This window comes from Parasteatoda tepidariorum, chromosome 4 (genome assembly GCF_982258835.1).
Source record: "Parasteatoda tepidariorum strain Cologne lab strain chromosome 4, Ptep-v5.0, whole genome shotgun sequence".
NCBI classification, from domain to species: domain Eukaryota; kingdom Metazoa; phylum Arthropoda; class Arachnida; order Araneae; family Theridiidae; genus Parasteatoda; species Parasteatoda tepidariorum.
Window position 1 is genome coordinate 74,664,512 of NC_141758.1, and position 26,035 is coordinate 74,690,546.

The window sequence follows — 26,035 nt, forward strand, 5'->3', positions numbered from 1 at the left end:
ACTATTTTTTTTGTGCTAAATTTTGTGAAAGATAGTTTTTTAAACGTTTTGTCCTAGTTATAGTGCTATTTTTTTCTCAATAATTTTATGTAGCACATTTTAAAGCAATATTAAAATTGCAAAATAAAGTATTTCTTAAATAAAGATAAACCCTGAGTAACTGACACCCTGGATCAGGAAATTAAAATCATTGCATAGTTGTGGGGCTTATTCTAGATCACCTTTTTAAGTGAATAAATATTTAAAACATCGAACAAAATTACCAGTATAACAGTAGGTGATTCTCTACTTGGGAGTGTTCCAGCTCTAAATATAAACTTAATTATGCCCTACAATCAATGTTTTTTCTGTCATCTAACTTTCGTATTTTTAGTCTAAATTTTCACATACTTCTCTCAATAATTAAATCTTGACTTAACCAGCTTTACTGACAAAAACTCCAGCTGCCAATTAGTTACTTCATTTTTTAAAAAAAGTTTATCACGCTAGTTGTCTTAGGGCTCATCACAGATAAGGGAGTGGAGTGTCCGCTTGCGTGGACCGGTACTCTTTTAGAATCCACAGTCAAGAGTCAAGTAAAGTAGAACAGTAGAATTTATAAACAAATTACTGTTTTTTATACTACATAATGGTGAAATATAAAGAAAAAAATATCTGTTCTTCGTTGTCACTAAGTTGTTCATGATATATATCAACCCATAAGGGTTGATTAGTAAGGAAATTTTTTTCCAGATCTGATTTTCAAAGTCAATAAATTAAAATCTGAAAGATCATCGACCTTTTCTGATAGTACTAATTTAGTGTGAACATTAAAATAGAAAGGGTGGTTTAAATACAAAGTGTCATATCATTGGATGTTAGATATTCAGGATTCTACCATATTTAAAGGATATTTTGTTCAAACAATAAAATAAGTTTCAATCTATTTATTTGCATAAAAATTGAAGAAAAAGTTTAGAAGAGGATTGTTGATATCACGTCAAACTTCTTTATTGAATGAATAAATGAGCTTATATATTTGCTTAAAAATATGATTTTCTCTAAAATATGAAAAAAGTAACTAGTACTAAAACTCGTTCACAAATTGAAAAAAAAAGTACAAGAAAATAAGAAATCATTAAAAAATGGGTTCTTCCAATCTTCAAAATTTATATTCATGCAAATTTTTTTAACACTATGCTTGTTTACTCTGTTTACTGAATAGCATATCAGACTGAGTACTACAGAACAATGTAAACTTTTCTAATCAACAGCACCTGAGAAGTTTTATTTTACACATTAAAAGCAAAAAGCATGCACTATCATTGTTTGTAAAATCAATGTCATAGTAGAAAATGAATATGAAAATATACCTATTGTACTTTTAAAATACAAATTTAATTACTTCTTTTACTTTAAAGACCAAAAAAAAATTTCAAACATATTATTTTTAAAAAATTTATGATTTCAACTAAGATCTTGTTAACAACTTAAATTCAATAAATGCTTTATAAAACTTGACACTTCTTTAATTACATCAAAAACTTACTATTAATAAAATAAAAATACATTATGACATAGGGAGTAAACTATAATTTTTCTTATAAAAACAATTGAAATAATAAACATTTACATAATTTGAACTTTTTTCCCTCAACTTATCCTATAAAGGCTAAGTACAATAATTTAATTACATTACAAAGTTCTAATAAAATATTTATTTCGATGAACACATTATCATATCCTCCAACATTTGATCCTCACTTTCATCAAATAATACAAAGTGCAGATAAAGTTAGAGCTCAAAGTTTTCTTTCGATACAATTACATGTATACACAAACACTTTCAACTTGTAATGGAACTTACCATATACCAATGGTTGTGAGAGTTTTTATGAGTGCAATGAGAAATTCCTATTAGAGATATGCTATGATGAGGCAACAAACTTGGGCCCTATACTGGCAGCAGCAAGGTCACCTAGCTGATATTTAAAAACAAACGATTTTATCACTGATGCTCAAGTAGTACGCAGAAAGGCTGGATCCACAGAGGCAACTTTAGCGGTTAAAAAGGCATGCATACAATATAGAAGAGCTGACAATAATTGGCATTCTAACTCCTGCAATGTTGTTAAGATATAACATATTAATATCTTGGAAAATATTTATAGAAAATAAATTTGGTTTCTTAACAGATTTAATCCCTGCACCCTCTTTTTGAAAATAAACTAAACGCGTTCATTCTAGCAAATGAAATAAATGAGAAACTGTCAATTACAAAACCAGAAAGAGGAGTAGGAACTAACACATGTTCGAAGAAAGAAGCCGTTTAAATCTTACATAAGAATATTTTTGGCAATTTTAGACTCCCCATTGTCAGCTAAAATTCGCAAATCACTAACCCCATTCATGTTTATGTAAGAAAATCGCAGTATCCCTCTTTTTGCATTAACATTTACCTTTATTATAGTTATCCAATTTTAGGATCAAATTTAAATAAAAGGTCTAACTTTACACAAAACAAAATTTACATTTTAATTCATTTCATATAAATTGGAGTCCAATATTAAGAAATCTCTTGTATTTTCATACTGTTGTTAAAACTCTGGAAACACTGAAGCTTTTTGAAATTTTTTTTCAGAAATTTAATTCTTAATTAGAAATTTTGTGTAACATTCTTTTTTGCATTTAAAACTTATGATAGTGCAAGAATTTAAGTATCTACTGTAAGCATTGTTTTTACCCCTCCTCTCCCATTAGGTGCTTAGGTTACATGCTCCAGACTGCATAAATGTTTCTCGCTAATACTAAAGGTTACAAAAGGATGACCAGGCCCTGGTTCATTTTTAACGTTTTTGGCCTTGGCCTTTCACCAGGTACTGAGATCTTTGGTCAATGCTTTTGCACTAGATCATTTGACCTAACTTAGTCATAAACACTAATTTGGCTATAGAAGTAAGATATCAAACAAAAATTGAGGGATGGTAACCCATTAAATGACACACTACAACTAATCATTTAAAAATAAAATTTTTAAAGAGGTGCCAATCCATGGACTTAGTTAAGACTTAGTTAAGACTAAGCGTAATAAAAATGGGAATAGCATAGTTATTTATTCAAACCAGTAGTTTATGAAATAGTAACAGTGATTAAATGGTAAATAATACAGTAGCTAGAAAAAGCATAGTTTGTTGAATATGTAAATAATTAAACTCAATGTTTTTTTAATGTATAGTAGAGAATAATGAAAGCTGGTAAATACCTCTGATTCTACTTCCTTTTTTTCAGGATCCTGGAAGTTTAGAGTCAATTTACTTTTTCCATCATCTGATGAACCCTTCAGTTGGGAAAATTTATATCGCCATGCATAACACTGAAAATATAAAATCAAAAACTTCAAAAAAGAAAATTTTTAAGTTAACAATTAGTTTGATTTAACAACTTAAGAGTTCAAATTTGATTAGAGTCTCAGAAAAACTGAATGGGATTAAGTAAATACAAAGCAAATTACGTAATTTTTAGTAAATAGGTAAATATTGAAAAGTTTAGATGCAAAATACTTGATATAAAGTTAACAATTCAACATTAAAATAGAACGCTAAAAAATGTAAGCATTTTCCAGTTACACTTGGCAAAAAAAAGAAAGAAAAAAAAGAATACATGATGCCAGGCATAATTTACCAATACAAAATCTAGACATGCACTGGATTTAAGCTTCACACCTCAAAAATTTTACCAGGAAGAGAAACTTCTTGTAAAGTTTTAGTTAAAATTGTAAGTTTTTTTTTTTACGTGTTATTGAAAAAGACAATTCCTATAAAATTCAATCAGATTAGTGAGAGTAGAAAGGATGATAATGACATCTCTTCCTGAGTATGTGTCCAGACATCTGCATGGATCCTGAATTCAGGAAACTGCAATTGGTCTAGCACCGCTAATAGCTACTGTCTGGCAATCACCAGCTTCTCAGTGAGGTTTAAAGCCTACTCATTTTAAAAAACAGGTAATATGGTCGATATTAACTAAAACCATCTATCAAGTGGAAATTGCTTATAAAGGAGGTTTTGCAACCAAAATAAATAACATCTGAAAAATAGCTTCGTTTCCAGATTGTTTTGTAAACAACCCAGTCATAAAGGCATATATTTAGAGCAAGCCAAAAAATTGTGTAAATAAAAAAGAAAGTTCACACAAATTTAAATTTCATTTATCTTACTAATAAATTTTGTGTGTTTTAGAAACCTTGGTTTGATTTACCAAAAAATAGAGCTAATAATTAAAAACAATATTATTTGATTAAATATTTAAGTAAAAATTCAAGTAATTCATTCAAGTATTCATTTATAATGTAATCTTTGTTAAAAAAAATTCAGAAATTTACAAGCATAATTTAATTGAAACATACTCCTGTATTTTTAAACTTCACTCTTCAAAAATTAAGATAAGGGAAATCTAAAAAATTTTTTTTAGATAACACTAGTGCCAGGGTGGGCCATTTTAATACTCTCTTTTTGTGAAGCTTCTAGCAACGTGGATAACTTAGAACCTTAGTAGGTTTAGTAAATTTCTTTGTCAAATGACAACATTCAACAATAATTTTAAAATTATCTCACATACTTAAAAACAATTCATTAGCTTCACGATAAATTAAAAAGAAAAACATTGATTACAATACAATTGCATTTATAGAATTACTTAATTACAGATTTCATTAATTTTAATCATGAAGCATGAAATTTATAAATTTCTAATTTATGTATTAATTTATATATATTTATGTATTTTATAAATTAAATTTTAATTACAGTCTACAAAATAAACTATTATTCCACCCCAATTTTATCAAAAGTATAAAATCAATATATATTTTTATAAAATATTCAAATTTTTATAAAATGTTCAAAAATTAATTAGACACATGGCAAAAAGAAATTTACCTTTGCCTCAGTATCATAGAGAGCAAATCCCATATTCCAATCTAGAGTTAAACCTCCAGTTTTTCCCTTATATACAACAGAAAATGTTTTACTCTGAAAATAAAAAAAGTAAAATCCGTGAATAATGAAAGTAAATTTCCTATGAACAAAGAACAATTATAATGAATTTTAATATCCATCAGAAAAAAAAACTTTACTTATGCTTAATGTTACAAGATATACAAGAACTTTTACTCATTTCATAGTACAGCAACATCAATAGATGGAAATTAAAAAATTTTAGAGTTAAATAAAACTGAGGTTTCCATCAGATTTTTGCCAAAAAAAACCAAAGTTGTTCGTTAGAATAAACTAAACTCAGCATTGCGACAGCCCTTGCGGGCCAAGGCCTACTGTGCCCATCTCAGTTTTCTTGACCTTGGGCTCTGGGGTGCAGGAGCAGATGTTCCGGTCAGGTGGTCAGTTGTTTGTTAGAATATCAAAGTAAATTTCAGATTTAGAGGGGAGGGGTTAATATGAAATAATGCCACTAAGGTTCACTGAAGCAAAATACGTGTTAATATTAAATCCTACGAAAGTAATAAGAAAATTCAAGATCACAATGCAACTTGAAGATAAAATTTTTAAATAAATTTAATTGAGCATCATGTTGTTTAGCATAAATTTGGATTAACACATTTTTATACAAGGTCAGAAACTATAGAGAGAATAGAATGCACCATTATTTTTTTTTACATGAAATACAAAAATGAAACAATCTTGAACATTATATTAATATGAATGAAGTTTTCTTTTTTAAAAAAAAAGAATTTTTAGAGCTTGAAATGAAATTGTGCAATTTTAAAACGGCACAAAAATGTCATAAATAAAATCTACATTCTTTAAAACAGCGGTTCCCAATTTTTTCCGGCTATGGAACTTAAAATGATTAGGAACCTAAAATGATTTAATAACCAAATAAATAAATTATATGAAGATAATTGCAAATATATAAACCAATGAAATATTATTTTATTTTAAAAACATTTAATTAGAGGATTGGATTTTGTTTTCAGCATTTTATCTTTAAATATCTTAAGTTAGATTTTAGGACCCACAGTTAAATTTGCAGTCCTGGAATTTTAGCTAGTTTTGTAATGGATTTGTCTCCAATGCATATATAAAAGCTGGAAATGAATAAAATAAGCACAATTAAGGCTTCCTATGAAACGAAAATTAAAAAGGAAGAAAATGGTTAGTTATTAGGAAAACACATCTTGCTATTTGTAAATTCAGTTATTCAATTTTGATTAGAAAAATTGAATAAGAAATATTCATGCAATTTTTTATAAATGAATGTCTTTTTCATATTTATTTCAATATATTGTTACAATGGAAATTATTTATTGAAAAAAAATTCTCCATTTCTTGTTCATTGGCTTCCACTTTTATTAATTTCATAAAGACAATAAATATTAAATAGATAGTGGATTATTGATTAGATTTAAATAAAATTAAACATTTTAAAACTATAACTGGTAAAAAAAGAACTTCTAAGTCTCGGAACCTCTTTAACTCTTCCACAGAGTCACAAGGTTCCATGAAGAAATCTCCTCAGTGCCATGATTCTTCAAGAGTGAATAAATACAGTTCTATTTAAACAGATTGTTTACAAAGTATAAAGATGCCTTTAAACCTGCAGCCCATAAAAATAAGCTACTTTTGTTTTTCAAAACTGACATTTTAATATCAAACAGGTTTTTAGTATTGTTTTCAGACATTTATTTTGGTAGATTCTCGAATTTCAACAGTATAACAACAAGACATAGAGAAATATCTTATTGTTGGCATAAATGTTGTAGTATTTTGTGCCATAAACATACTTCTGAACAAGTTGTGAATGGAGCTCATGGAGTAATGCCTTCATTTTAAATTAATAAAAACAATTTATTTGTTAATCTATTAAAGTATTTACAAAATTTGTTTTATAACATGAAAATGTCAAAATACGTAAAAAAAAAAAATTCAATTTCGGATTGACTATTTGCATTATTTCTTAATTTCATAACATATCAACTTAGTATTGAAGTTTTTATTTTTGCTTGGAGGACATTATAGAAATTTTTTTTATTTTTAAATTGTTTGTTTTTTCTGAAATACCAAAATTGAATATGAAGGTAAATATTTAAAAAATATTTGTCCCAGTAAAGACAACAATTATTAAAACAATAAATAATTGATAAAATTAATAACTGAAAAATAAAAACTAAACAAATTTTAAAAAAAGTGGAAAGACAACATTTTCTCAAATCTGAATCAGGAAACACTGTAAAATTAAATATCAATGTTCACACAAATTCCTATATGAAAAAGGAGATACAGACATGATGAACTGAATACAGGAAGAGAGATAAAGTAAATAATTTACTCCTAATCTAGTGACTGCATTGTAAGTAGCTCTATGCCATCCATTTTCTATCCTTAATAATTCTGATTTAGTTTCTGAGCACATGTAATGAGTATCTGATGCACCCGTGTGGAGCATGAAACAATTTTGACGCTCATCTATGTATTCAGTATCCTGCAAAATAAGAAAAGTTCATATTATATGAAGACTTCAATACAATAATTAGGCCATTGATAAAATTGGAAGGATGCTAAGCAGATCAATGCCATTTATTATTTAAGGAAGTGAAACTTTATAAACAAAATAAATTTCTGAAATATTATTTTCTGAGTAAACTGTTATGAATTTTAACATTAAAGCTAAAAGGTTAACTAATGCATATATTTTTAAAACTAGAAATAAAAATATAATGTCTATTTTGATGAAAATACAAGAATTGCATTTGTTGAGTAATATTTATAAATTAAGTAAAATTTGTAAACCAATAAAGAAAAAGGCAAAGGGAAATTTCTCCACAAAATAAAAATGAAATTTTAATAATAACAAAATAAAAATGTAATTTTAATAGCAGAGCAAAGTTTGGCAGATAAATTTAACAGTAATAGTACATAAAATTCTGCAATTATTTCAAATAGTATTTCGTACTAACCCTCTAAAAATCAAATTCCTACTTTTTAAAAATTTTATATAACTATAAAATTTAAAATATATGATATAAAATTTAAAATATCAAGCATAATTGTTAAGGAGTAAGTTACAGTGAAGTAATACATTAAATTGATGAATAAGTAAAATGAAGCTTGAATTAATCCAACCACAGTATATATAAACCTTAATAGATAACGTTTGTTAAAATTTTACTTAAGGTAGCACAAAAAAGGATGTTAAAAGTATTTGAATAAGTCATATTAATAATACTTTAAAAACCCTAACATTGCCAAATTCTTCTTAAAACTAAAGTTGAAGTCAAAAATGGTTTTTGACTATATTTTGAAATATGTTAGAATTCAAAGGTATATTGAATCACAGTAAATCTTATAATGCATATTTACAAAAAAACTTTTACAGATATTTTTTTGAAACTTATATGAAGTTGATGAAATCTCTGTTTGATGTTAACAAAGGTGTTTATAAATAAAAACAAACAGATTATTTTTTTGGAATTAATTTAAACTTTGTCATAAATGGAATGGTTGTTTTAGTTTAAGTGTTTTAATGATAGAAATTATACAAGACAATATATTGAAATTAAAGATTATGATTACTACACTTCTAATTTATTTATTACCAAACAAATAATTCAGTAATTACTGATCAACTCTACAGACTTAACGCTATGTTATCGGTTAACTAACATAATGCTAAAAATTCAGTTTAGTATTTCTCTTGATTATCAATTAATTTAAAAAAATCTGTATGTGCCTTACTTTTAAAATTTTTAACATAGCTTGATAAACTTTGAACACATTTGGACAACTCGACAAGGACTGTACACTACTCTGAAATAAAGCAGAGTGTCAAACAAAATAAATATACAAGGTACAAAATATAACAGGAAATATAAGCAAGAAACAGGAAATATAACAGGGAATATAAGCAAGAAACAGGAAATATAACAAAGAATATAAATACTTCCTAAATACTGAAAAAAAATTATAAGTTTGTAATACTTAAGTTATAGCACTGAAACATAATTAAAATTTATATATTTTTTTAAAAAATAAAGTCAAATACTACCAAAAATTTTCGACTTCATAAAATATTTCTCATCTGATGCAAAAGTGCAGAAAAACTCAACAATTAAACTTTATTTTACTTAAAACTTACAGACAATGCATTACTTAAACTATTATGGCAAAATAGAGTCTTAATATGCCATACTTTAAATTAATAAAAATAATAATTCTTTCAAGATTCAGAGAGTAAAAGAATTATTACACCATATTTTAAATTAATAAATAAATACTTTAAAATAATAAGAAAAATTATAATTCTTTATAATAATTTGTTCACCTTAGACAAAGTTTACAGCAATATAATAACCGCTAATCAAAATATAAAAAGATAATAGTTTTTACAAAAGTTAAGAGTACTTACAGGGGGAGATTCAAATAAAAACAATTCTGCTCCTTTAAGAGCTAGGAAGCGAGGTTGCCATTTGTACCAAGGCTGAGGGGCAGGAGTTCCTTCAGTAACCCAACCCATATATGAAATCTTGAAAACAAAATAAAAGTTAAGCGTTTATAAATTTGTATCAAGGTTAATATTACAAAGTGATAATCATAATTTCAAAAATATACGAATATGCGTATAAAATATCACATTACCTGATCAGGTTGAGGGAATGATTCATTAAAAGTTTTAATCTAGAAAAAAAAAGTTCCAATTTCAGTGTTAAAGTATAAAACAATAATACTGACACAAATTCAAAATAGAAAATTGTATAGATGCATGTAAACTATTTTTTTCCTACTATCTTGAAACATATAAAATAACAGAAAATATTTAGAGACCAAAGCAAATATAGTATAAGTTACTATTAATTAATCATCTAATACAACACACAACGAATTTTTAATTAAAATGAAAGTTGATTTAATACATTAAATCTAAAACTGATTTAAAAGAAATTGTTCATTAAAGAATTAGAATATCTACCTTTAAACTTTCATAAAAAAAAACCTTTGAAAAGTTAATTTTGAAATTAGTGTGTAAGGAAGTTCTCATCCGCACAAAGATATTTTCCTGCTCATAGTCATTTTCTTGCTCACTCCTTACCTTTTTTTTTTTTAAATGGACTAACACACATTATAATTTGACATTTATGGGTATTTTTGCAAAAGTCAGACAGTTAAAAATATATACTTACATGCATAATTAAATTAATAATAAGTTATTTGACAATGATAATTTCAACACTTAAGCATTTATAATGCATAGCATTTTGAATACAATTAGCAAAAAACCCACCAATAAGCTTAAGATCAAAAACTTTTAAACTGAACTATTTGTTTCATTAAAAATGTATAGTGACAAAAATAATGTTTATACTCTAGCATCTTTGAATTACACATACTATGTATATTTTTTCATTGAGCAAAAACTATTTCAATCTAAGCAATAATGATAGAATTATAAATTACTCAATAAAAAATAATATGCTAAAAAAATCAAGCACTGTTTAATCGAACTAATGCAACAATTTAATAAAACTAATATAATGATAAAATTGATTATTGTTTTTTGCATTTTTAAATTATGTTTATCCCTCTACTTGCAAATAACTTTTTCAATTTCCATGACATTAAGGAGTAAAATATATACAGTAGAACCTCGATTAACCGAGGTTTCTGTTAACCGAAGCAATAGTGAAGTCTTAATTTTTTTTTCTCCTTTCCAAAATGAGCTTGGAAAAAATGATACATATTTCAGTTCGTTGTCCGTGTTACAGGCACTTCTTCCCCACAAAAGCACTGAACTTTAAAGAAATATTACACCCTGAGAAGACAACATCTATGAATGCTTTGCTAACAGTGGTCATGTGACCTGTAAGTTTAATCATGTAAATTTTAAAAATACAATATTTTCTTGAGATTTGTGTTATTTTTGAAAATGCGTCTTTCGATATTTAACTAAGTATAGTTAAAAAAATTCCATTTTACTTTTTAAAATTTACTACGAGAGTTGATTTCCTTTTTAAATCTTTTCAGCTGTGAAACATAAGTTCATCTATGTTTATTTTTATCATTTAAAAAACGTTCTATAGCTTTTTACTTTAAAAGTAGCTAAATTCGCAAACACGGAGGGTTATTATACATGGTTTCTATTAACCGAGATTTCCGATATCCGAGGTACTAGCGGTCCCAATTAGCTCAGATAATCGAGGCTTACTGTAATCAGAAAAAAATAACACCCCTACAAAAAATCTTAGAAAAAAAATGCAAATGAACTGTGAGAATTCAAACTTTACAGAACTATCAATGCATTCCAAACTATTTGCTCATTAATATTTTACAGTTAGTAAGTAACTCAGAATTCTTATTTAAAAAAATCAAACATAGTTATGAACATACTTGTTGTGCGGTTAATTGAAGTATATTGGTTGAAATATGTTTTATCCACTCTGATAACATATTTGCATCATCACAATGAACAACTGCAGATGGTTTTCCCTCCTGACTTCGAATTTCAAAGGCATTGGGTCTGAAAATACATAAATTAATTATGCCAATACATCATGAATTAAGCATTTGTAAGATGATTAAAATATTTTATGCATTTAAAGAAAAAAATGTTCTGGTATTTACAAATTATTTGAAGTATAGTACTCACATTCAGTTAAACAATCTATATAATTAATAACATTTATTTTGCATTTTGAAATGTATGATTAATGAATGATTCATGGATCTGCTTCTCTCATTTAAATCAATCTTTCAATCAATGCTGATTCGAGTTTGTAGATTCTGAAACTTTGATTTAACAAAGGGGAGAGTTGATGAGTGAGTTTAAAAGTAGGATGGAAAGTAATATCAATAAGAAATAAATTGGAATTTTTTTTTCTAATTTAATTCCTATCTGAGCCATAGGGTAGGAGAGAGAAAGCATACATGTGATTGCAACATACATTTTGTTAAATTAAACACTATCTTTTATTTAACAAATGAAAAATTTATTTTAAAAGTAGGATATAAAGTAATTTCAACAATATATAAATTGCCTTACATATAAGATGTAAAGCCATTTGTTTAGAAAAAGGAAAAATATTCTTTTTCCAGTTTAATTTCAATCCATGCCATGTGTTAGGAGAGAGAGAGCAAATGCGTGATTGACTAAACACAAAAATGGCCAAATACTTTCTGTAAATTTAGTCATATCTATTCAAAAGGTCATATGTTACACTTTATTTCTAGAAGCACAAATATTAAGTAGTTACACACTTTTGAATTTAATTTATTTCATTAATTCTTAGGAAAATGCTACAAAAGATCACAAAATTAATGAAGATAGATTATCAAAGAAAATGAAAATAAAACATTATACATCTTACACACAGGATGACTAGTTATTTTTTAACTCAAAATCCCCTCCTGATCAATGGATTAGTTTTTCTTAACAAATCTCGCAAAACACATTATTAAGTACATATTGGGCAATGAAAAAAAAAGTTCATAAGGTGAGTTTTTTCTCCCCCAAACCTCTTCAACTACATCTGCGATTGTCGGGCAAGAAATACAATGCATCACCTCATAAATTAAGTTTTTTTCTTCAAAAATATTACAAATTTGAATAAAGAATCAGAATGCCAAATTTGCAGAACAAAATTGGCAGATCCTATCTCAGTCAATAATATTCAACACAACAGAAACCGTAAAACCAAAAGAATCCAATGGGAAGATTTCTGCCATTTGGCACGAAAATTGAAAGAGTTCCTTGAATAAAGTTAAATGTGTCAATCAAAGTGCTTGACCTAAATAGTAATTTGCTTGTTTTTTCCAATTATTATAAATGTATAACACCTAAATTAATTAACTTATTTCTTAGCACAGATAAGAATTTAAATCGATATTCCAGCTTTTGAGAAAATTTATATATTTTTTTGCTCTCTTAAAGGCTTATATTATTAAATTTATTTATTGTATAGTTTGATAACCTAAATTTTAGAATCATAAAAATAATAATAATTAAATAATATAGATTTAGAAAGCAAAAAACCATTAATTTGATATTGTCAAATGAAAATAATTGTAAAAATATTTCACAAATTAAACCTTATAATATAAGTAAATATGAGGTTGTGACTTTTTATTTTATTTTATAAGAGAATGACAGAAAAAATAATAAATGCCTTTTTACAGTGAAAAAAGACAGAATTTATGTACTGAAAATATATTACATAATTTGTAAAAGAAAAGTTCTTAAAATTGAACACTAAAATCAAATTACCTTAGCTTATCAGTATCCAGCATATATCGGGTTAAATAAGCCATTAATAAGTTGATAGTCATAACATCAACCCATCTTCTTTCCATTCTGGAAGCCCCTTGAGGTGTTTTTGGACTTTTCTGGCCCTTAAAAACAACATTTTTTGAAGATATAATTTTAACCCATCAACAATAAAATATAAGTCATTGCAACTGAAAATGAAAATAAAAAAGGGGTTTGAATAGATGACTTTAAAGCAAATTAATTTTTTATAACAAATAAAAAAATTTAATTCAAATCGGATTTTTTAAAAATTAGATCAATTTTTTTTATTTCTTTGGAAGATACTTTAAGAACTTCAGTTTATAATTAACTAAATATTATAAATATAATTAAAATATTATTAAAAATAAATCATAACAATGCATTTCAAAACATAATACTGCATTAAAAATTATTTAATGCTTGAGAATGTATGATTCAATCTTTTTAAAAAATGAATAGAAATGTATCATTATTTATATCTAAATAATAGGCTAAAAAAGGCAAAATTTAATTTTCCTAATATTTTGTTGTTAAACTTAAAAAAATCCAGATTCAATAACTTCAATAAATGTTCCCATTGTTCTTAGCTTAAATTCTGATAAACCATCGAGAATCATATGATTTTTAACATGTTAGTTTAAAAGTGCCGTGACTCAATTCACAGAAAGTTACTAATGTAATTTTGATAATTGAAACTTAATAACGCAATCGTATACTTACAATGAAATTTAAAAAAATTAAATTATCTTGTAGTAAATCAATTGGAAAGTTTATGAATCAATAAGTTCTTAAAAAAAAGTTATTTGAATTCACTCAATGATTTTTTAAAACAAAATAAGTTCATTTAAATTTAGCGAATTAAATCAACAAGCCCTACTACAAGGCTTATAAGGAAATAAATTTTAAAAAAACAAAATATTTCAATGATGAATAAGTGTGAAAATTGAAATCATCAGAATTTATCCTACCACTTTCCAATCATCATCATCATCCTTTAATTTATACGTTGGATCTTCTCCTGAAACAGGCCTCTCCTTAGGTTTTTGCACTGAAAAAATTGAAAAAAAAAAGAAAACAAATATATTTTTAAACTTATGCTTCAAAGAATGTATACTTAATAGAGATTAATCTAATATATATAATTCTCTTATGTGGCTCCCAAATTTCGGCTGTATTTCTTTTCCGCCGGTGGCAATGTTCACTTTGCTTTGTTTATGTTACCATTTCTCTTACACGGCGAATCAACAAATGATTGCCGCTAAAATTGTCACATGCCAAATCTAGCTGAGGTGGCTCAACATATAGCGCTTTTAAAAACGGAAACTGAAATAACCAGAGAGCATCAGCTGCGGCAAACTCATACTATTAAGCTAAGGCAGAAGTGAGTAGTCTTTGTTGATAGATCTAGTATTATGTCGAAAGCGCTTTTTTTCACGAATTTATGTATTACGAATTTATTTGATGATTTTTTATTTATATTACGAATTATACTATAGCACATTTCTAACAGGTTTAACGAATTACATGTCACTTATTTAAATTCAAATTTATTTTAATGACTTAGTATTTACTAAAAAGATGTAATTTTTTTAAAAAAAAGTTTTTACATGAATTTGAATGATTATTTTGAATTTTTAGAATTTTGTGCAATTGCAATGTACCTAAGTTAGTAGCAAAGCGAAGCGAGCTTGGTTTGCGAAGCAAACCATATAAGATTGCATAGCAATTTTCGGGGATTGGCGAGCGTTAGCGAGCAGGGGTCGCAGCCCACTAGTATTATTAAATTTACGAAAGAATAAGTAATGGGATTCAGTCAGTCCATGAAAAACGGTTTTTAAAATTTTCTAACTTTAAATTCATTGCCTAATTACAAAATATTTTAAAATCAAGATTATACGAAGTAAAACTGAAGCTCTAAAATTAACAGTAGCTTTTAAATATAATAAAAGCTAGAAATCAATTTTAAGTTACAATAGCATGTTGCTAAAATAAGTTTTTGAATTTGAAAGATAACTTACAAGTTTTTGCTAAGAAAGGAAGAGCTGGTTTATAATGTTTCACCCGTAATGTCACTTCATCTCCAGCAGTTCTTAAAACATTCACAGCATCATCATGATTGACATGCTCAAGACTTATATCATTCACCTACAAAAGTTTTTAATGAAAAGAAATCAGTGATCAGAAAAACTACTATTCTTTTGTGGAAAATTACAGCTATTATTTTTTTAAAAAATTTATTGATTAAAAACTACTTTCAAAATATTGTCACTACTTAACCCTTTTTAGGCGAAAAAAATTTCATTGGAAGATTCTGTTCGTACTCATTTTCAAAATTAAAAAAAAAAAAGAAATTAAGTTGAATACCAAAAGAAAAAATTTGTGAAAAAAATGTTTAGAATAAAAAGAGAGAATTTATTTTTTATAATTTTTCCCTTCACCCTTCAACTTTTAATGACTGTGACAATGAATATTCATTTCAAGAAATGATAGATTATTATTAAATATTTGTGATTTCGTAAAGTGCTTAAAGCTTAACAAAAAAAACATTTTTATTGCATCCACTGATGGTCTCACTTAAGATTAGCCCCGATCAGAAATGAAAAACTAGTTATTACTGAACAGTTTCATTACTAAAATAAAGTTAAAATTAGGTATTTTTCATGTCTTTATATCAAATCAGATATGTCAGAATATCAAATTTCAATTCTAGTTTAAATAGTATACAATGGGCAGTTTTGGAAAATGTAAAGGGATTGTTTTTAATAGTAAGAAAAATATTTTAAGGAAACTAAGTTTACCTTATACCTCTCTAAATAACATATGAAGGCATTTTTAAGCATTGATAAAAGTGGGTAAACTGCTAAAACGTAAAAATAATTTAAAGAGTAAAAAACAGTAAAATTTATAGTTATAGTATAAAGCACTAAAAATTTACTTAACTCTCACCATTATGCTACAAATCTTGTTTGAATTAGGGGTCATTTACTAGTTATTGAATTGATATACATCATATATCATGTTAATTAACAAAATATTCAAGATTTTTTATTTAAAAGATTTGGCTAACAATATATGACTTACTTTAAGAATAGCATCCCCAACAAAGAGATCACCAGTCTGGTCAGCTAAAATAAAGTTTAAAGAGTCATATACATAAATACTAAATGTTATTTAGATAATAAAATTGTTTTTCATGAACATATTTTTCTGCTTAATTCGAAACTTGCAAGAAATGTAGTTTCTGCAGCTACAAACAAGTTCAAAAATCTTTTGTTTTTATAACTCACCAGCTTGATCCTTAAATATTCTTGATATCAAAATTGGTAGTTTATTTTCTGCTCCACCCTAAGTGAAAAAAGGAAACAACATTTTCAAAAGAGGAAATGCAAAATACATTGTGGACATATGATCACATACTATAAAGTAACTGTACAGGATATGGCAAAAAAAAGGTCGAGCAAGCAATTTTTAATATGACTTCATTAAAAAATTAATTAAAAATTTCAGCATTAAGCCCCAAATCTTCCACCTGCAATCTATCACATTCCCAACAAAATGATCGCTTTAGAGAGTTCAAACTTTAATGTAAAACTATTGTGCACAGATGAAACCAAAAATTTCACATGGTCATTTTTCCTGTTTAAACAACTCTAAAATAGAAGATCTTTTGCTTTACATTTTTATAACCGTCGTTGAACAGCCGACCCAATTTTATGGGTATACGATTACTAATGTTCAACTCCATAGCCTTGTAATTTTGAACCAATCTAGAAGACAAGGGAATTCCTGGAATAAAAAAACCACATAAAAAAACAATATGAGATATATTATAAAATATTTTATAAATAAAGCATTACACAAAAAGAAATGAATACGCTAATTAAAAAGTAATTAGTTGACTCCTATTCTATGATACAACTTAGTCCAAGTTTCTTTGTCGCACCCTGTAAATAAAATCATACATATTGCTCCTATAATGGTATAAGAGCCTCAATAATAAACACAATTCTTGAAATATTTAGTTAATGATTATAAAAATTATACATATATTTTAGAATTGATGTTTAATTTGCTTTTTATATTAAAAGGTTTTTATGGCAATGAATGATGATGAACCAATGCATTTAAAAGAAGTATTTAAAAAGTGCTTCAATAAGATAGCAAATTAACAACCAGATAAATCATGGGACATGACTTAACCAAATGTAGGGGAAGATAGTATGACACAGGGGTATTTAAACACATTTCCCCAAGTAGAACTACTTCCTGTTGGGGCTGCATATTGTCAGTATTCAAACACAGTTTAACAAAGGTTGATTCCTACTAAGTCAGTTACAGGCCCACCTGTCAAACAAAAAATAGATGTTTCTGAGAATAAAGAATTAGATAGCCATTGGATGATGGTTTTGATTAAGACTGATGGTACACTGATGGTTTTGATTAAGACTCATGGAAACGTTTTTAAAAATAAAGCAATTAAGTGTTACAAATTTTCAAAAATAATTCATGAAATTTTAATTCACTAATGAATGTTTTTCTTACATTTTGATATTAATTTTTAAAAAAAATTGAAATAAAAAAAATTAAGCATACTTATTCTCAAATAATTTGAATCCCACTAACATGTACATGTAACTTTTAAAACTGCAAGCAGAATTATATATATTCTGTAATAATATGCACAATTTCTGTAATAATTTTTCTAATAGTGAAAAAATAAATAAATAAAATGGTTAGGGCATTCAGTAATCATAACATAATTAATTCATATCAATCAACACACAAACGTTATTAACAAATACAATCAAATTAAAATCACACATTAATTACTAATAAAACAAATTAAAATAAAATAGATCTAACAACAAACCAGGGTTGGCAAGATTTTGCCGCAGGTGGAAAAAACCATGGTAAATACCGGTAAAAACCGTCCTGGCAAAAACAGGTTTTTGCCAAGCAAATTGGCAAAAAGTGGCAAAAACCTATATTTTCCAAGATGAGAGGACAAAAACACATTTTTGATACAAAATTATTCCTAAAATTGAAATATATTTTATGAATATAAATAGTTACAAAAAAATTAACAAAATTATTATTCCATAATTAAATGATAATGTAATAATTTTACATTTTAGTAGTTTAAAACATTATTGATTGGGAAATTTGTGATTATTCTCTTTTTTCCAGTGAAATAAACTTATTTTAAATTAATATAACTATAATTTAAAGCATGAAATATCTTATCAACATGTGTAGTTAATTATTGTACAAATAATAATTTCTTATAATAAATAATATTATACAAATAATAATATTTATTTGTAAAAAAACATATTTTAGGATTCTAAAATGAAAGGAGATCAAAAACTTTCCATCTTTTAAAAATTATTACCCTTATATTAATTATTAATATGTTAAAAATAATTTTTTCATGTAATATATCAAAATTATTATTCCTTATGATTGATTTAAATTTGTTTAAATTATTTTGTAATAATATTTAATCAGCAATTTAGATAATTTGGTTTTTGCCGGTTTTTTCCAGTTTTTGCCGGTTTTTACCAGGTTTTTGCCACTGTCCTGGCAAAAACCCCTTTTTGCCGGCAAAAACTCCAACCCTGCAACAAACATAAATATATCTATGATCTTTTCCTTTAACTTAAAAATTTGAACTCCATTTCATATTCCATTCCTTATAAATTTATAGAATTTTATATTAAATTATAAATTTCAATAAATAAATCCTTATGGTTACATTTTTCACACTGACCAAGCAGAACAAATTTTAATGAACAATGTACAAAATTGAAGCGCTTCTGAAAACTGAACTTATTTTTACAAGAAAATTCAGATTTTTTTTTTAAACAAGAACTTCAATTTGATACATATACTTTACCTTAATGCTCAGACCTAAGCCTCCAACTTCTTGTCTTATGACTTTAACAATTCGTTCCTGCAACAAAACAACAGTAACTTATTAAAATATATATCCAAATCAAGAAATCATAAATATAACAATGAAACCAAATTAAGCAAATATTTCCATAACACAGGGCTGGTTGTAGCAGATTTTAAAGTGCAAGAAATGTTATCCTTTTTGTTTTGATCTTGCAACCCCATTGGAGTTTCATCAGAGGGGAAAAAGATTACTCTGCCCATTTTCTTGAATGTTAGCTCCAGAGAACATTACTAATGCCACAGAGCAACACATTTATCCTAAAAAATGTTTCAACAAGTTTTAGCAGTAAAATGTTGCGATATTTTTATGAAGGAGACTTTTTTCATAACAATATTACACTTCCAATACAGAAACTGTCAAAAAAATTTATTAACTTTTTCTAAACAGTTAACTTTTGTTATCTTGGTGGAATCAAATATTGTGTTCTAATGTTCTTCAATAAAAAATTGAAGTTTTTTTTCTTCTTGTTGATAAAAACAAACAAACAGATACTTAAAGAAAAGGCTGATTGAATTTGATTTCATAAGCTAGCCTATAAAAAGATCAATTATAAGTGCAGTAAAATAACTGGAGAACACTTTCATGAAGTAGCATAGAAAAAACTTCTTGAGAAGGAGAAGAAGAGAGATTAATTTGTACAAGGAGGCAAAATTTCTTCCATAGCTAAGTAATAAAACACTTGTATAAAATTTTACTACAGAGAATTTTAAGACAAAATTGTGGACAAATTAAGCAATATGTGAATGAATCAGCTACATGTTTCAGAAGTGAGAAATCCATTTTTATGTTATCTCTAACCCAGACTTATTTATGTTGGAAAGAAATTGCTTCATGTCTCAGAATTTTTTATTTAAAGCCATATTTTAAAATGCATTCTTTGAGTAATAACTATACTATGCTCAATGCTGAAAGCCAAATAATATTATTTCATTAACGAGAGAACACATAGTTAGCGATAAAGCAATTATTTTTCGCTGCAAAAATTTTGTCATAACTCATAAGAAAGAATCATAATCCCAAAAGTACTCAAACTTTTCAATCTAAAATTAGGGTACTACAATACATGTTAAATATTGCGAATTAATATTTAATACTGAGTCAAATACATTCTTTAAGTTAATCACTGAGGCTATCTATAAATGATGTCACACTTTTTTTCAATTTTTTGACCCCTTCTACCTTTTGTCATGCTTTACCTTACTCTCTTGTCACATGTTGTACTATATTATGAAAACTTAAGTAAGCAGTTCAAAAACAAATTACAAGCTGTAGATAATATTTTAATTTTTATCTATAAATTTTGTGTTTTAATGATATTTGTGAGCATAATAACAATAATGCCATAATAACAATAAAATTAAAACATTTAAAATCTGCTGATTTTAAATGCTTTAATTTTAACCAAAATGTGAAGGTCACACTTCTTGGTAACTTCTCTTTACCCTATGTTATAATTTTAAAAATTCTCTCCGCTGAAAGCTTTGACATAATTTATGGCTGGCTTAATTTTTGTTAACCTCATCCTTAGCATCAACCATTATTATTCACTCTGCCTGCACCATAATACCCTAACAAAATTTATTAAGCAAATATTTATAAAAGATAAAATTTATTTGTTACAGATTTGAATAGATAAGTATAGAATAAGGCATGCATGAACGTGAAGAAAAAATGAGGTAAATTATGCAAAGTACTTGTGCATCAATACTATCATGTGAGATTGGACCAGAAGTGGAAGCTGGAGGCAAACCTACAGGAACCATTTCTTCCTTTTGTAAAACTAGCATAGTGTTGCTTAACTGCAATCTCATTGGTTGAGGACGACTTTTACCATCACTAACCATGACCATGCCCACTTTCACCTAGAATATTTAAAGTATTTTTATTAATATATTAAATAAAAATATATCTCATTAACAAACTTGTTCACAGTAAGTTTCTTTTCTTTTTTTTTTAGTTTGCCAAAAACATGCTATGAATTAATTAACAATTAGTGTTGAGGTTCCCTGTATGCGATTAAAAGTACTTTAAGCTTTGTTCTAGTATAAAAAAATTCAAACTTTATTGGTCTAAAGGAATCATTCATATTTTTTCTTAATGTTATTTAAAATTTTAAATAGATACTTTTTTTTAAAGTTTGTAAATGATTTAGGACAACAAATGTCTTAAATTTTCTAAGCAGATATCATATGTTGGTGAAAGTACCAAAATCTCTGCTTCCATAAAAGAAATGGGGAAAATGATATACCATATTCAGTGATTCGGCTCATAAACCAAAATACTTACAGGGGATGTATAATTTTCTAGTGCAGAAAAAAACACACACACACATCAGCAGATATATGTAGGTAAAATTATAACAAAACTTTAAAGAAAATTTTCGGCTAAGTTCCTTTATGGGGAAAATTTTAATAGATTTAATGAAGGATAATCTATAATCATATTTTTTTTTATATACATTATTAAAAATAGTTTTTACTCATTTTTGTTAAGTTCTGGAACTTGTTAACTTATGTTCTGAAAAAAACATGGAAAAGCGAAATTTGAATAATTGACACTAGATTACATTATACTGAATTATGAGTTTCGCAATGCTGATTTCTTTCCTTTTTTAAATTACATTCAGACAAGTCAATTTCATCGTTTTTATTCATAAATTATTGAAATAGCAGATTTTTGATTAAAAATCAGAGTTCTGTCTTTTTTTTTAATATCTTAATTAATAAAAAATGCTTTAACTAAAAACTGTTTCACTTTTGAGAAAATGATTTTATGTATGGAGAGCTTTCAAATTTGCTTTTTCATTTTAAAACGTTTATATTGGAATTAAGTAGGCATATTTGATTCCATAGGAATGAGTAACAATTATGTGAATTACAATAAAATCAAAAAATGAGGAAAATAGAGAGTATATGTCTTAAGGAAAAATATGAGTATTTCTTACAAAATATAGATTTATTTCTACATTTTAACATTAACAATTACCCTCTTAATTAGACTCCTTTGTTAAATTAATTAACAGAAATATTTATAAAAGAAATGATTAAAAAATTATAAGTTTATAAGACGCACTTGAGCCATCGTCCAAAGTGAATATCACAAGTCAAATGACTGTAATATGTCATATCGAGAAATATGTAAAAACAAATCTGCAGAGTTGAAAAGATTCATCTCATTATCGTATCGTTGTATATTATAAGCAGAAAACACGAGGCAACTATCTACACCCAAAGATAACTATTGAAGAATATAAATTGATATACAATTTTTCCATTGATAGAAAAATGTTGCGATTAGAAAATAACATCTCGAAGTTAAAGACTGTTGGAACAAAAGAGGTCATGACTTTTTAATATGAACGATAGTTTTTCACATTATTGAATCATAAATTTACATGTACTCATTAAATTAATCAACATCCACAAGAAAACAAAACAGACGAAAGTTTCGTTCTTCAGTTTGAGCGTTGCCATACATTTAGAATAGTTTTAATATAAATTTGCTCGTCAAGGTGTTTCAGAGAAGTATTCAAAGTAACAGAAATAAGCAGTTATAGACGTTTACTTTGTTCCCCAAAAAATGAAAACAATGTCAACAATCTATTTCCAATTGAAAGCAAAATTTAGATAATTTTTAAGAAATAAAAAAAATGAGCTATCAATGTATTGCGTGTAATAAGTGTTTTAAGACTAATAAGGAATTAATAAAGCATTCACGTATTCACAGTGGGGAAAAACCTTATTCATGTAGTGTGTGCAACAAAAGTTTCAGAACACAAGCCAATTTAAGAGAGCATAACGTCGTTCACACTAAAGAAAGATCATTTATTTGTCCAATTTGTGATAAATGTTTTGGTTTTAAGAGCTCTTTAAATAGACATTCAAAAACTCATTTAGAAAGACAAGTTTTTTCCTGTACTGTTTGTAACAAAAGTTATACTCGTTATAATGATTTAAAAGTTCACTACCGTCTTCACACTCTCGAAAAGCCATATTTATGTAATTTATGTGATAAAACTTTCAGAACATGTGATCAATTAAGATACCATTCTAAATCAATTCATTCTGACATAAGACCTTTCCGATGCAATGAGTGCAACAAAGGTTTCCTTACACAAGCTCATTTAAAAGGGCATTCCCTTACGCATGTTAAAGAAAATCATATATGTTCTATCTGCTTCAAGTCTTTTTCCAATAAACTATATTTTGACAAACATCATGCTTCTGTTCACAGCGAAGAAAAACCTCATAAATGTCATGTCTGTGAAAAAAGCTTTTCGTTAGAAAGATCTCTAAAAAAACATTATGCTTGTCATTTTCAGGAGAAACAATTTTCTTGTCATGTATGTAGTAAATCTTATAACAGATTTGAAAGTCTAAATGTTCATTTAGACACTCATTTTGAAATTAAAAAATATCCCTGCGATCAATGTGACCAAAGTTTCTCTACATATAGTAGATTCAAAGAACATAAGTACGTTCATAATGAAAGGCTATTTTCATGTGACATATGCAATAGAAGTTATCCTACTGAAAGTTTTTTAATAAGACACTTTAAAAGTGCTCATTGCGAAGTAAAACCTCATAAATGTCATATTTGTAGCAAAAGTTTTAAACGTGTGGGACTATTAAAAGCGCATTTAACTGTCCATACTGAAGAAAAACCCTATTATTGTGGAACATGCAAAAAAAGTTTCAAAACACATAGTTGTTTAAGACAACATTCTATTTGTCATTCCAACTTAAAGCACATGTGTCACGTGTGTAAGAAAAGTTATAATAGCAAAAAAATTTTGACAATACATATGCGTCACCACCTCAAAGTAAAACCTTTTCTCTGTAGCATATGTAATAAGGGATTTGCGACAAAGGATGTATTAAAAACTCACTCTTTATCGCATTCAGACCTACGACCTTATTCGTGTGATGTATGCAACAAAAGTTTTAAATTAGTGCATTCATTAAAAAGACATAGCATTGTTCATACACAGGAAAAACCATTTGAATGTACACTTTGTGGTAAGAGTTTTACTGCTAGTCACTCATTAAAAAGGCACTCATTAATCGCTCATTCTTAAAACAAGCCTGTCAAAGTAGAACTCTCACTTAATGAGGAACCTGAATTTTAATCAAATGGACTTTTGATACAAATTTGAAGTTAGAACAAATAAATTAAGCACCAAAAAACAACTAACGGTTTTTGCAGATTTAATGTTTGTTTTAAAACATTCAATGCATTTATGCTTTAATTGGTCATTCACCTTTTCCAGAACTGAACCTAATGAAGTAGGACCCTTATTTAACAAAGAGCCTTGGTAATATGGAAACAGAATCTTAATCAAAATTCAAAAATAGTTAAAGAAATTAAAGAAACAGTTAACTGCAAATTATTTATAGAAATAATTTTGCCTTAAAACACTAATGCCTTAATATTTTAAGGTGAATTAGCAATGATGCATAAATTGCAGTGTGCTTCGTGAATGAGTAATAAGGCATTATTACTCATTTATTATTACTCTTAATTGCTTATTCTGGTAGTTCACATAAGAAAGTAGGATCTGTATTTAACAAGCTTCCCGATTAATGTTCTCTTGATCTAAATTCAGAGTCGGCACTAAAAATTAAAAACAAAACTTATTTTTTTCACCTGTTCACAACACATTAATATTTTAAAGTAAATGAGCAATAATACTTTAATTGTGGAGTGTTTCCTAATGCTCATTCAGCAATTATGCATTAATTGTTCATTCTGAAAGTGAACCTGATGAAGGACCCATATTTAGCAAGGAGCCTGGATAATATGGAAAAGGTATCTAAATCTAAAAATGTAAAGATAATAGGTAAAAATAAAGCATAAAAAATTTAAAAGAGATTGCTTGCAGATTTAATTTTTGCCTTAAAATGCTAATGCATTTTTAATTTTTATTACTTAAAAAAAGCTGCTCTAAATTTTGTAATAATTTTTTTTTATTAATTCTGAAATTGCATCATGCTTGCAAAGTTAGTTACCTCATTAAAGCAGGAAAAAAATTCCTTATTAAAAGAAATCACTTTAACTCATAATTAACATATAAACCACCAAAAGATTCTGTTTTTCTCATAAAATCCTATATCTTGTTAAACCTAAGACCATTATAAGTGAGTTCTATTCTATATTATAATGTAGCGTTTTTCTACAAAATGCCTTTTCAAAGAACTTAGCGAGTTTATATGTTGAAATTTTTTTGAAACTATTTATTTTGTTTTGAAATGTATAACGAAACAAATTAAGAAATGCGTGTATTTGTCAAAACTTGAAAGAAAAGCTTTTTCTCTGTAGTATATGCAAAAAGAAACTAGTGTCATGACGATGGATGCATTGAAAGCTCATCCTTCCTTCCATCAGAGTTAAAATCTGTTTTGTTATGAGTGTAATAAAAGTTTTAAACTACGACATTTATTAATAAACCATGTAATTCATATTAAGGAGAAATCATTTTTCTGAAAGGATGGGATATTAAAGATGGATGGGATATTAACGATCTTCAATCACCCTACATAGTTGGAATTCTAATCATTGGTTTAAGTTTCCTCTTGCTGAAGTCATTCTACGCTGCTCTTCATCTATCAAGCTTGATTTGTAAGAGTCATTCCTTATTGTGAAAATTCTAGTATTTTTATTAATGATCTTGCATTGGTATTTCACCCTTTTCTCAATGTATGGAAACCTATTCTAATGCATGGGATATTCAATGTATGGAATCTTTAGCTTTCTGGGGTTGGAGGGAAATCTCTTTACACCTGTTCTGTATTACCCTTCTTTTTA

General features: G+C 26.9%; 1 protein-coding gene across 1 annotated transcript; it reads right to left on the reverse strand.

The window, feature by feature from the left end:
- Positions 1–201: 201 nt before the first annotated feature.
- Positions 202–22,706, reverse strand: Syn2 (Syntrophin-like 2). The gene is made up of 16 exons (XM_087161370.1): positions 22,304–22,706; positions 20,926–21,093; positions 19,169–19,225; positions 16,560–16,617; positions 16,354–16,397; positions 15,291–15,417; positions 14,241–14,320; positions 13,249–13,373; positions 11,376–11,505; positions 9,630–9,668; positions 9,400–9,516; positions 8,730–8,801; positions 7,324–7,476; positions 4,917–5,009; positions 3,242–3,352; positions 202–2,099 (listed from the first exon to the last, which is right to left on the reverse strand). The coding sequence occupies exons 1-16, from the start codon at positions 22,310–22,312 to the stop codon at positions 1,998–2,000; spliced, it is 1,485 nt and encodes a 494-aa protein (XP_087017496.1). The 5' UTR covers positions 22,313–22,706; the 3' UTR covers positions 202–1,997.
- Between the last annotated feature and the right edge of the window lie 3,329 nt (positions 22,707–26,035).